General features: G+C 32.7%; 1 protein-coding gene across 2 annotated transcripts in view; it reads right to left on the reverse strand.

The window, feature by feature from the left end:
- The window catches only part of LOC143255118 (dynein axonemal heavy chain 3-like), a 95,798-nt gene that overhangs the window by 11,580 nt on the left and 69,679 nt on the right, over positions 1 to 14,539 (reverse strand). For both annotated transcript variants that reach the window (XM_076510297.1, XM_076510296.1), the window contains 11 exons: positions 10,862 to 10,942; positions 9,770 to 9,931; positions 8,942 to 9,102; positions 7,771 to 7,928; positions 7,394 to 7,548; positions 5,999 to 6,205; positions 4,372 to 4,488; positions 3,459 to 3,549; positions 2,983 to 3,089; positions 1,357 to 1,500; positions 864 to 1,027 (listed from right to left, as the gene is read on the reverse strand). In XM_076510297.1, the coding sequence (XP_076366412.1) occupies positions 864 to 1,027; positions 1,357 to 1,500; positions 2,983 to 3,089; positions 3,459 to 3,549; positions 4,372 to 4,488; positions 5,999 to 6,205; positions 7,394 to 7,548; positions 7,771 to 7,928; positions 8,942 to 9,102; positions 9,770 to 9,931; positions 10,862 to 10,942 (1,547 nt within the window). The remainder of the gene's footprint in view (positions 1 to 863; positions 1,028 to 1,356; positions 1,501 to 2,982; positions 3,090 to 3,458; positions 3,550 to 4,371; positions 4,489 to 5,998; positions 6,206 to 7,393; positions 7,549 to 7,770; positions 7,929 to 8,941; positions 9,103 to 9,769; positions 9,932 to 10,861; positions 10,943 to 14,539) is intronic.

Consider the following 14,539-nt stretch of genomic DNA (forward strand, 5'->3'; position numbering starts at 1 on the left):
ATACCCTAACTTTAAAATCTGCCCAACACCAAGTTCATATACCCTAACTTTAAAATCTGCCCAACACGAAGTTCAGATACCATAACTTTAAAATCTGCCCAACACGAAGTTCAGATACCCTAACTTTAAAATCTGCCCAACACCAAGTTCAGATACCCTAACTTTAAAATCTGCCCAACACCAAGTTCAGATACCCTAACTTTAAAATCTGCCCAACACCAAGTTCAGACACCCTAACTTTAAAATCTGCCCAACACAGAGTTCAGATACCCTAACTTTAAAATCTGCCCAACACCAAGTTCAGATACCCTAACTTTAAAATCTGCCCAACTCTGTGTAACAGGATTCTATTACTTAACTTCTATTAAGAATGATACCCAAAATTAACATTCTCAGTTATCATCCTCTAACAAAATCTTCATAAAATGTAATCATCTTCAACGTTCCTACTTAACATTTTATTAACACTGAAAAAATAGATAAAAAACAAAAACATGTTGTCTTTACACTGTTAGAAGTGTCATTGAAATCAACAATTCTATAACCAGGATTACTGACTGTATGCAGATACATTCAGTTTCAGTATCCACATATTTAAGTAATCTTTCTTGGTCAATATTGTTACCCCAAAACACGTTAGATAATGTTTATCAAAACATGTTAGATAATGTTTATCAAAACATGTTAGATAATGTTTATCAAAACATGTTTGATAATGTTTATCATCACAGGCATGAAGTAATTAAGTAAAATGTCCTGAATCACTTGACACGATTTAATAATAATAGTAATTACACTATAACTAACACATCCTGTGGTATACAGCATGTGTTCAATTACTGCTACTAAATACAATGACATACTTGTATTCATCGTTTAAGATAATTTCCTCATTCAAGAAGATGGACAACAAAGAACTCAGAAGTCTCCGGTCTTTGTCATCAGTCACTCGACCTCCATAATTACATTCTCCAGTGAGATAAAACAAAGCCTCAAGAGGCAGTTCTTCATATTCATTGAGGAACATCTGAAATAATATATTATACATATAAGAGTCAAGAGACAGGTAGGGAAACCACAACATATATATATATGTAGACACATATGCATATGTAATGATATTGTTTCACGTAGCACATCCATCTAAAGTTGAGCTCACTATTATAAGTTCCTCTGCTGAATTATTTCTGTTTATGAAATCGATAGTCTGGTGGTAAGCTTTCTTTGTAAGTGTCTAAATGTGTAATGAATATTTATTCACAATAAGAAATATTTTTCAGATCACAGGTTTTAAACTAGTGAAGATGTCAAACACAGAGATTAGTTTTGTTTAGAAAGAGGTCCACAGGAAAATACCTGAAGTTGAGTCATACTTATACGAAGGTCTGACTCATTGAATTCATACGGAATGTTCCATCCAAGAGGACCAAACTTTCGTCTCTCCTGTATAAGAGCATGAAAGAAACAAAGGCCAAACAGAAGTTTCTGCCAAGCATGAGGCTACAGAGAAAACAAAACAAAACAAGTACATATATCAAAGTTAGAGTTTCACTAAGTAATTGTGATAGAATATCATGTTGTATCAGCCTAAATTTAAAACTTTGTTTTTTTAAATGTATAACTTGCCTTTTCTTTTTGCAGTCTATGCTCTAAGTCAAGTTGACTTGCTCAGTCATGACTGTTGTGAAATGTCGTTAGTGCTTATTTAGCTTAAACTAAGTTCTGGACAATTAATGATTATTATACTTCCTAATTTACTGTGTATCTATATGAAATTTGGTAATCTTTTAGCAAATATGAAAAGTATGTCATACACAAAAAACATTATATTGATTGTACCTCATATTTCGCTGAAGTTGTCTTCTCTGCTTTATTTTACCGTCTTAATAATGATTAGCTCTACTGTACATTTTTAATATTGAACAAATTATTTCTCATACTGGAAAATGTAAAGCTATCTTAAGTTTAACTTCCCATTGAGTTAGTGTTTTAGTTAATAAAACTAAATAAATTACACTTCCAATTGAGTTAGTGTATTAGTTAATACAACTGAATAAGTTACACTTCCCATTCAGTTTGTGTTTTAGTTAATACAACTGAATAAGTTACACTTCCCATTCAGTTAGTGTTTTAGTTAATAAAACTAAATAAGTTACACTTCCCATTCAGTTAATGTTTTAGTTAATACAACTAATTAAGTTACACTTCCAACTGAGTTAGTCTTTTAGTTAATACAACTAAATAAGTTAGACTTTCCACTCAGTTAGTGTATTGATTAATACAACTAAATAATTTAGACTTCCCATTCAGTTAGTGTTTTAGTTAACACAACTAAATAAGTTACACTTCCCAAAATGTAAGAGCATCTAAACTTGTGAACATAAGTTATTTAAAACACTTGAGTTAGTGTTTTAGTTAATACTACTAAGTAAGTAGTATTACACTTCCAATTCAGTTAATGTTTTAGTTGATACAACTTCCTTGAAATATTTTAAAAGTTAATGAAATAAACACTGCTAAACTTAAATATAAAATTTGTTGCTTGAATTAATGAGATGTTAAAGTGAAAATATATTGAAATGGAGAATATTTCTGAGGCTGACTGACCAACGCAACATAAAAAAGATGACTCTATATTTTTTTTTTATTTCTGAAACTTTAAGCAACTATTTATTTTGTTATTTTAATACAAGAGCACATGCTTATTAATTGTGTTTTAATGAGATATTAATATTGCTTTTTTAAATCCACTTTTAGTAAGATATTTAATGTAAAAGTAAAGCAAGTGGTTAATTAATTTCCATGAGAAATAATTAAAAATATAGTTTGGTAAAGAGGGCTATCAAACCTAGCAAGTTTGAAAAAGGTTTTAACAAAAAACAAAACAGCTGCAAGTAACAGTTTATGAAACTTCTAAATTCACACCACCACTTTCTAAATCGATGTAAAAACTGTTGATCAGTCTTACTGTAGTTTTATTACCTTGTTACAGCCATTGAAAAAAGAACTATCTGAAATTGGATCACTGGTGTAGGAGCGTAAGAGATTGGCACGTAGTCCCTTGGGAGGTTCATTGGTCATTTTCACTCCTAGATAAAATCAAGGAACATACAAAGAAAAAATCAAGCTGTTCTATAGCTATAAGAAAAAGTGAAGAAAATATCAAGTTGTTCTTGTCTTCACATGACCATGTTGGATGTTTTGGTCTTCACATGGCCATGTAGGATGTTTGTGTCTTCACATGGTCATATAGGATGTTCTTGTCTTTATTGTCTTTTAGTTTTTATAGTAATCTTTCAAAAGTCTAAAGTTTTCATAATACAGAAATGGATTACCTCTACTTAAAGTCAATATCAGTGGCACCAGAAAACATAGAGAATAATATATGAGTTGTGGTGTTTATTTTTTTCATTCTTAAAGACAGTCATAGCATGTTGTTTAATGAGGATCTAACTCACCATTCTGAAGCACTGACACAGGGAAGGAGTCAGAGGGATAACTTGTAAGCCACAGTCTAAAGTCTTCATGGGCAGATTCTGGAGTGATAACCTATTACAATTCGAAATGGGTTATACACACTTGTCTAACCAACCATGAAAACAAATCAGTCGTATGTAAAGTATTATTATTCAACACAAAAGTAGTGAAATATGTCTAAAACATTTTTCTTAATGGGTCAATTTTCAAAAGAAGTGAGATGCCGTTCTGATTTGTGTAGATTATAAGTGCAGAGAATCTTATATTGAGTTACTGAAGACAACTGTGCAATAGTTAGACAGTGAGAGTATAGAACAGTAGAAAACTGTAATTGCAAAGTTATTTAATAAATGGTATTTATACTTTATAAAAATGACACATATCTTGACTTATGACTTAATGATATTCTAGAACAACAGTTTGAAAATGGCCTAAGTCATGGCAAGACAAGTTTGGTCCATTTCAGGATTGTCTTGTGACCCACTCTTCTTTAAAATAAAGAACATAAATTTCTATTATAAAAATAATTAGTTGACGTATTTTCAGGAATTATTATATATAAATATATGCAGAAATTTGAAAATGTGCAGCTATATGAGGTATATATTGAACTAAAGAATAAATTAAAACTTTTATGATGAGAAAAATCTGTGAAAAATATACATGTCTTAAATAATATTTTGACATAAACTTGTAACATTTTGGTTAGAGTGAGGGGTTCACTTTGTTACAACTCTGATGCATAAAAAATGTTGGAATGTATGAAAACAAATATAACATAACAGAATAACAGTCACTTTGCACATCAAACCTTCAGTCCAACATGCCATATAGTTCTGTTCTTCAGGTATATTTACAGCAGGTGGAAGGAAAATGACCAATATCAAATTTTACCTCTTCACAATACTTCTCTAGGGTGGGCATCCAGGAAGTGGCAAGGTGACAGTTCTGAAGAACAACCCACGTCCCATCTTTCAGGGCTTTTTCCAGCATCCCTGCTGCTATGGGCCCCTACATATTGTACATGGTTTATAGAGTTAAAAGTGTCAACTCAGTAAGAGCAAACAACATCATTCATGTTAGTTTTTACTGTGATAGTCTTAAGACACTGACTGTAATATATCCGAGTGATTCTCAACCTTTATTACTTCATGGACTGAAAAATCTTTATCAGACTATTACATGGACTTGTATTGTTATTTCCTAACTTTGAAATGAAACTTATAAGGTTCACTTGTTTTACAATAAGCTAAGAAGGAAACAACACTTTTCATCAATTCTTAAAACACATCCAAATGATAAGTTTCATGGACAGGGAATGTTTCACAAGATTTGTTTCTCTCTTTATTTTTTATCTTTGTTTTAAGAATGAGTACTGGTCTGCAGACTAATGCTTGAGGAAGCTTGTATAACTCACTAAAAATCTAAAAATAAACTTTAGAGAAACAAAGACTTATTTTCACTCAAGCAAAGTAAAATAAACTGAAATATTTTTTGTTTATTGAAAAATTAATGTTAATTTGTTTTAAAAATAAAAATAAGACATGACTATCAGAGAAGACCAAGCATGTTTTTGAGCTAGAATGATATTTTGTGACTACCAGACAAGAACAAGCATAACTGTGAGCCAGAATGACCTTTTGTGACTATCAGACAAGGACAAGCATAACTGAGAGCTAGAATGACCTTTTGTGACTATTAGACAAAAACAAGCATAACTGAGCTAGAATGACCTTTTGTGACTATTAGACAAGAACAAGCATGTTTGTGAGATAGAATAACCTTTTGTGACTATTAGACAAGAAAAAGCATGTTTGTGAGCTGGCATAACCTTTTTGTGACTACCAGACAAAAACAAGCATATTTGTGAGCTGGCATGACCTTTCGTATTTACATGGGAAGTTAGGTGGCTATTTGTTTTTCAGTTTCTTATGAAAATTTTTTTTTCAGTAAAACACATCATGTGCATCTGAAAGTGTGATAACTGTTCATAATTCAGAAATGTTCAAGAACCATGTTAGTTTGTGAACATAATTACACATGTTGATACTCTGTAAGAAACAAGCAGGCTCAACTGAATGGCTGAAAATTGCAGTGAATTATATATGAAAACATTCACAGTTCTTCAAAAGTGTAGGTTTAGAAAAGGTTAAATTTTGTGTGAATTACAAGTGAGATGGAAGTGTTACAAAATTTAATTAGTGGTTTGATAGAGATACCAATGTCAGGTAAGATAGAAGTAGATCACAAATGTTAAGAACAGGAGTGTCATATGAAAACATGCCTGCTTTTCACACTACACATCAGGGGTGATGCATGAGAACATGCCTGTTTTTCACTCTACAGATCAGAAGTGACACTCAAGAACATGCTTGCTTTTCACTCCACAGACCAGGGGTGACACAGGAGAACATGTCTATTTTTTACTCTACAGATCAGGGGTAACACACAAGGACACGTCTGTTCTGTTTTTTCAGTATCACATCAAATTATTCTTTTAATGAAGATAAAAATATTTGACCTGTCCTTGACCCAGTGAGATTGTCTGGATCCGACTGCCCAAAAAGCCAATATCCTCTCCAAACTTTAACAATGCAGCCATTGGATCTGCTCCAGCAGATAGAATAAATATCAGGGGAGAACAGCAGTGTGAATCAGCGAAGGATCCAGCTAGATCAAAGGATGGAGGTTCAAGGTACGAGGAGCCCAAATGTTTCTCTACAAAACTCTAAAAATAAAATGTTATTTAAAACATGTTTGTAATGATATCACCACAATGTTATTTAAAACACGTTTGTAACGATATCACCACAATGTTATTTAAAACACGTTTGTAATGATATCACGACATTGTTATTTAAAACACGTTTGTAACGATATCACCACAATGTTATTTAAAACACGTTTGTAACGATATCACCACAATGTTATTTAAAACACGTTTGTAACAATATCACCACAATGTTATTTAAAACACGTTTGTAACGATATCACCACAATGTTATTTATAACACGTTTGTAACGATATCACCACAATGTTATTTAAAACACGTTTGTAATGATATCACGACATTGTTATTTAAAACACGTTTGTAATGATATCACCACATTGTTATTTAAAACACGTTTGTAATGATATCACCACATTGTTATTTAAAACGTGTTTGTAATGATATCACCATAATGTTATTTAAAACGTGTTTGTAATGATATCACCACAATGTTATTTAAAACAGGTTTGCAATGATATCACCACAATGTTATTTAAAACACGTTTGTAATGATCTCACCATAATGTTATTTAAAACATGTTTGTAATGATATCACCACAATGTTATTTAAAACAGGTTTGCAATGATATCACCACATTGTTATTTAAAACACGTTTGTAATGATATAACCACAATGTTATTTAAAACATGTTTGTAATGATATCACCACAATGTTATTTAAAACACGTTTGTAATGATATCACCACAATGTTATTTAAAACACGTTTGTAATGATATCACCACAATGTTATTTAAAACACGTTTGTAATGATATCACCACAATGTTATTTAAAACACGTTTGTAATGATATCACCACATTAACTGAATAAAGAGATGAATAAATGGTTTTAAAATTCTGTGATCAACAACATTAAAACAAAACCATAGAGACAATAAAGGACTTTTGAGAAGAAGATGTGGAAGATAAAAATGAAAATGCCGACCATAATTAACCATTTCTAATATTGTTTACGTACTTAACTATACTGATGTTCCTAAAGTAAAAAATCTGAACAGCTTAACTGTTCAGTTGATAAACAATGAATACATCAAACTGTGCAAATGTATCCATAAATACATTCTAAACAAATGTGAATGTAATGTTTCTTTCTCAAAGCTAAGCATCGATCAGCACTAGACTAACCTGAACTGCAGGAATCAATTTATCGGGCCTTAAACAACGTAAAATCACCATTCTCTCGAGTCCTTCTAAAGAATCCCAGCTTCCAGGATACTGAGCTTCATGAGGTTCAAAAGAATCATACACTCTTTTCCAAAGCATTAGATTCTTCACAAAATCTGGAGTTACATGCAACAAGTTAAATTAACATACTGATAGTGATAGTTGATAATTTATTGCAACAAGTTAAATTACTATACTGAGAATGATAACTGATAATTACATGCAACAAGTTAAAGGAACATACTGAAGATGTTAGTGGATAATTTAAAGCAACAACACATTTGTGTGCTTCTTTACTAAATATGATGGAATCTTATGTTTGAGAACTTTCTACTTACCATCTTTGAAACCTTTCAAAGAAGGAAGTTTTGAAACTCTGACAACTTCCGCCCATGCTTTTTCTGATAACCAGTCAGGAGATGGATTAGGATAAGGGTTTTCCAAGGCCACTCCTCCAGTCAAAAGAAATCTCCACATTTCTTCTTTTATTTTGTTTCTACAAAATGAATTATAGTGAATATAAAGAGACCATGACACTGTAATCACATAAATCCAATTCAAATATGTATCCATGTAATATGTTGTATTGTATGTTGTTTTTAAGTAAATATTACACTTTCCCTCCTGAGTGTGACTTGTATTAACTATACTGTAAAATACAAATATTAAGTAAATTAATAATTATAATTATACCACAGCAGTTATAGCCAGTAAATCTTTATTCAACAGTTCTGTTACATCACAGGAAAATAAACACATACCATATTTGTCAGTTCATAAGATGATCCCATGTACATGACAATGGTGGAGTTTTAGAGCAAGTTAAGTGTATTTCTTTGATATTTAGTGTACAAGATGACTGTTATTGTCAATATAGTCTGAAGTATTACTTTTGTAAAGAAATACTGAGAAGTTATTTTTAAAATGTGATTTGGTGTAACCAATATAACCAGAACATGTGTTGTTGTTTTTTATGTTCTTCAAACACTACAGACAGCTCAATGTAGCAAGACTTATATCACAAACATGAAATAAACAACTTTAAGTAGTTTTATTACAGTTTAATTCCTTTTATATTACTAAAAAATATTAAACCTTAAGATTCAGTGATTTACTACAAAAACATGTTGAGAGTTTTAGTGTATGTTATTGAAAGAAACTCTGTTTGATATAATATTAGCACTGTATGGGTTCAATGCATTTCAAATAAAAATTGTCTTCATTAACTGTAACTATCATGTTAGATAAATAACTTCCAGTTAGAAAAATCTTGACAAATGATATAATAACAAATATGTTATTGTTACCCTCTTGCTCAACAAAGTAAACAAGTAAATGGATCAATACAGTTTTGGTTAAATATGTTATTTACTGTAGCTTTCTTATTGAAATTCTATCTTTGAATCTGTGTACAATATGAAGGGTAAAATCAGGTACTGTCTTAAGAGTGAAGAGTATCACTGGTAAATTTGATATTATTATCTTGATAAAATTTAAATATTTACTCACTTTCCTTTCAATATTCCAACACACAGAAGAAAAGAGAAGAGAAGTTTGTCTTTCTCAAACAAAGAACGACAGACATTTTTGTAAATACTGCCAGTGAAGTAGTTCTTCAGGTTTGCAACCCTTTGCTGGAGGTTTTCAGACTTTTCACTTTGTTCAACAGACTATGGTGGATGAGACAGTTTATTAAAAACCATAATTAAAGGCTACTTAAAGCTGGATTTGTTTAAATAAGGCACTCTAGATTTAATACTGAGCAACATAACAGGACAGAGAGGTTCACATCAAATGTTATTTAATGCCATGAAACAGTGGAGTTATAACTGTTTACCAGTGCAATAGAGAATGTAAAACATACAGCCACACAACAAGTATCTCTTTCATCAACAACTGTTTTCATATTGATAGTCTCAAAAATATCTAGGAACAGTTGACTGTTTAAGGTAGGTTCATTTAAATCTGTAGTGCTCTCATGGTTAACAATACCTAGTGTTAAGGTTAAGGGTTAATCCACCAATCAAGGCACATTTTTAACGACTCAAACTATCACATATTTACCAAAAATTATGATTAAATGCACAGTGAAAAGTTTTAGACAAACACCATGAAAGACAGAAGAACACATTTAATGAAACTAATGAGTTATCTAACAATGATAGAGAATAGTAAATCCAGTCTACAAAATATTACAATTTATTAGTTACTATATATTGTAAAACCAAATTATGTAGAGAAAAATCAAAGTTAGTTTGATAGATACTAAAGATATATGATGATAGAGATTAAGGAACCAAGTTAGAGAATACTGGTACATTGGCTCAATATTGATACCTGATGATAGAGATTAAGGAACCAAGTTAGAGAATACTGGTACATTGGCTCAATATTTCCCAAGTCAGAGATACAGAAAAAAAGAATGGAAGAATGAGCTGCTACAGGCTGGTAGCCATTTCTTGTCTCATCAATTTCTTTTTCTGTTACTGCAGCAATTTCCTGTTTACAGAAAAATAATGCCAATATTAAAAACAACATGTGGATCTTTCATTAATAATCTTTTATGCTTTATCAATGTTTGTAAACTCCAAAACATTTAGTACAGTTCACTATCTTCTATCTGTAGCTTATGAAACAGACACGAATCTCTTTGTAAACTTCAAAACAGTGAGTACACTATAGCTTATCAAACAGACACGAATCTGTTTGTGAACTCTAGAACATTTAGTACAATTCACTATCTTCTATCTGTAGCTTATCAAACAGACATGAATCTGTTTGTAAGTTCCAGAACAGTGAGTACAGGTCACCTTCTATCTCTAACTTGTCAGTTAGAAATGCATATTACAATAATCCAGAAATATATCTGCTCTACACAAAATGTTCAGATCAGTTGTCTACACAGAAGGACAGAATACAAGTACTCCATGAAACAGTTGACAATGTCCATGACTAGAGAAAGTAACAACTAAGAATGAATGTCCCAAAATAAAATTTTGAAAATTATTTAATTACTAAATATATAATATGAAAGAGTGAGATACATGGTATTTGCATAAAAAATTACATTGTTCTCATAAAGAAAATTAGTCCAATTTATATAAATTTTCTGTACTGCATAAGTTAATGGTTTATTTAATAACTTTCACACAAATTTGTTTCAAGTTTCAAAACCTATAAATCATTCAACATCATTTATGATACAAAACCAAGTCCTTATATTATTAAAAGTTGTTAATTTTCTCAATAAAAAGTCCTTATATCATCAATTAATACCATTTGTTAAACAAAACTGTCTTTGTACTATTAACATACATTATTTGTTAAACACAGTTCTTGAAGTAACAATACATACTAAATATTCAGTCAATATAATTTATAAACAACACTGTACATGAAACAAAATGTATATGAAAACCTCTTTCTTACTTGTTTTCCTGATATTTCCTGTGAGAGGGCTTTAGAAGTAGACAGAACTCTTATAGCAGTTTCATCTTCTAAAATATTTCCCTTAACAGATTGGAAGTTTCAAAAATTTATATTTACACATATAAGTAAAAAATGTTCATGACATGTTAAAAACTTTTCTTAAGTACAGTTTAAAACTGTTGCATCACCAACAGCAAACTCTGATGTAACAACTATAAACCAATGTTGTATCATATTGTTGTAGTACATAATATTTGTTACACAGAATTATATCTTTAAGGTAGCAGTGACTCTTAAAACAGGGCAAATACGTATTCTGAGGAAACACCATTATAATGTTGAAGTTGAACATTAAACAAAAGTGTGATGTTTCAATCTCTGAAATTACAGTTCCAGTCATATATGTCACATGCATCATTAATGTGGCAAAAATAAATAAATACTTATCATGAACTGTATTAACGCCATAACTTTAATGCTTAACATCAACTGTATTAACACCATGACTTTATCACTTAATGTGAATTGTATTAATAACATAACAATTTAACAGTTTAACAATGAAGACAGTTTCTTTAAATGCTGAAAACTTGAATAAACAAATTTTATACTGTACATATGATATTTCATTTCAGTACTAATTACAGTTTGTAAAATATTTTTATAAACTGATTTTGAGTGTAATTTACCATTATTCATATCATTTCTTTAGACAACTCTGCTTTATGTTTAGTTTCAATAGTGCAAAGGAAACATGTATGAGAAACTGAGAGAAATAAGTTAATTTTGTATTGTATGTGATACATGTTTGTAACATCTTCTCTTCCTGACATATCAAACTGCATGTTTCAAAGATTGTTATGTTGAAAGTAAAAATAGATTGATTGATACTAGCCAAACGCCCAGTAAAAAGGTAAAAATAAATCAATTATAGTAAAATACATAAAAGGGAATGAAGGTAAAACAAAACATCATTGAAAAACAGAAAAAGTATAAAATCAATGTTGACACCTAGTCTACAATGTTAAGAGAGAAAGCAGAGTAAGAGAAGTTGTAAAGGACTTTCTCTAGCAAAATGGTAATGATCATAACCCACCAGGAAGACTAACAGGTAAGTAAGTTCAAGAACCACCGTCAGTCACCTGAAGTTGGCCTTTTCAGTCCTGGTGTCAAGTTATTTAATGTTCTGGCCATTTTACAATGTCAAATTGAACTAGAAAGATTGAGACTGAAAAGGGAACCACAATTAAAAAAGTGTAATGAATAAATATCAAACACTTAAATGAGGTTAAAAAAGATTAATGGCCATTAAAAAACTAAAAACTTTATCAAGGTGGATAGTGTCACCATCACCAATAACACTGTCCGATGTTACAGACAAACCCTAGGACAGAACATGTTTAAAATAGTGCTGTTGTTAGAGTCGTAACGATTGCAGGAAAGTAAAATGTGGCTTACAGTGATTTGAGTGTTACACAAACTACACACTGATGCATCAGTTCCAGATAAAAGAAAACGATGAGTTAAAAAACTGTGACCAATGTTATAACAACTTCCTCCTTCCGAACCTTACGGAAGCTGGACGACCGAAGCCCAATATAGGGTTTTATTTGAAAAAGCTTGTTGTAATGTTGCTCACTACAAGTGGACTGCCAGCTGGCACTGAGCCGAGCCTTGAATACAGGACCATAGTCCATGTACGAAATAGGTACAGTGGTGATGGTGCCAGAGCAGAGAGATTTAGCTGCAAGAAAAACTGGATAGAAGTTGATGTTAATGAGAAATGAGCCAGTCGGTTTTGAATATCAGCGAGAACAGGGTATGAGCCAACGAGAAGTGATTCCAAGGCCAGCAGAGAACTAAGGGAGTCAGTATAAATAATGCAGTTGGAGTACTGCTCAGCTTCAATATGATCCATGGCAAGAGAAATGGCATACAGTTCAGCAATGAGCACAAAAGCTGTACAAGAGATTCTGTGCACAACCACTGAACCACAACAAACCATGGCAGAGCCCACACAGTCAGATGATTTCAAACCATCTGTATAAATAGGAATGGAAGGATGGTTCGAAAGATGTTCAGTAAATAAAAGAGGGTTCTTCCAATCGAGAGTATCTGCCTTTTTCAGATGACTTAAAGAAAGGTCACATTTGGGTGCTGTAATAAGCCACGGGGGAATGGGCTGACCAGTGGATTCTGCAATGTTTTCCAAGGACAGACCCAATTCATCCAATTGCGCCTGGATGCAAAGGCCAAAAGGAGCAATGGTAGATCGTCTGTTTTGAAAAAGTAAGGCCCACTGAGAAAGGAAAACACATTCCCAAGTTTCGAAGAATACAGTAAAGACAGTTGCAAACGGCGAAGGTGCGGAGAAGGTTCATGAGATTCCACATATAAGCTCTGAACTGGGGAGGTGCAGAAAGCCCCAGTGCAGAGTCGAAGTACTTGATGATGAATGGGGTGCAGCATCTTTAAGGCCGAGGGTCTGGCAGAGCCATAGACCATTGATCCATAGTCGAGTTTGGAACGAATAAGAGCACGATATATCTTTAACAAAGAACATCGATCCACTCCCCAAGTGGTGGAAGAGAGAACATGGAGGATGTTCAATGCTCTTGTGCATTTGACCTGTAGCTGCTTTAAGTGTGGTATAAAGGTCAGCTTATGGTCAAAGATAAGCCCCAAGAACTTGGTCTCAGGGACTACTGGCAGCGAAACATCACTGATATGGAGTTCAGGATCAGGGTGGATACTCCGTTGGTGTCAAAAGTGCATGCAAACGGTTTTAGAGAGAGAAAAATTGAAACTGTTCGTCATAGTCCACTTCAGTACACGACTGAGGGCAGTTTGTAGTTGCCGCTCAATATATCTCATGTTCGACAACTGACACGAGATGTGAAAGTCATCAACATAGAGCCCGTTTGCAACAGTGAGAGGAAGTTGTTCAGTTATGGCATTTATCTTTATACTGAAAAGTGTGACACTAAAAACACAGCCCTGAGGGATCCCAAGTTCCTGTACAAAAGAACGGGAAAGTGTCGAACCCACACGAACTTGGAATCTCCTGTCCATGAAAATTTTTTTAATAAACATAGGTAAATGGCCATGTAACCCATATATATGGATGTCTCGCAAAATGCCATACCTCCATGTTGTGTCATAAGCCTTCTCAATGTCAAAGAACATTGAAACAAGATGGCGTTTGAGAAAGGCTTCTCTGATTAATATTTCAAGTCGAATTAGGTAGTCTGTGGTGGAATGCTGTCGTCTGAACCCACATTGGGTGGGCGAGAGGAGGTTGTTTGATTCGAGGAACCAAACAAGATGAGCATTAACCATCCTCTCTAAGGTCTTACAGAGACAGCTCGTCAAAGCAATTGGGCGGTAATGTGAAGGAATCTTGGGATCTTTCCCAGGTTTAGAGAAAGGTAAGATAATAGCCTGGCACCAGGCATCAGGAAAAACATTCTCCTGCCAGATCCAGTTAAAAACAATGAGAAGAATATCAAGAGAAACAGGAGAGAGATTGCACAGCATGTCATTGTGTACATCATTAGGTCCAATAGATGTACTGCCTGACTGATGAAGGGCCATTTTCAGTTCCACCAATGTAAAGGGACAATTATAGTAAAAAAGACAGTCAGTTCGAAAGGAAAGAGGTGAACGCTCTGCACGAGT

Source organism: Tachypleus tridentatus, chromosome 7 (genome assembly GCF_004210375.1).
Source record: "Tachypleus tridentatus isolate NWPU-2018 chromosome 7, ASM421037v1, whole genome shotgun sequence".
Taxonomy (NCBI): domain Eukaryota; kingdom Metazoa; phylum Arthropoda; class Merostomata; order Xiphosura; family Limulidae; genus Tachypleus; species Tachypleus tridentatus.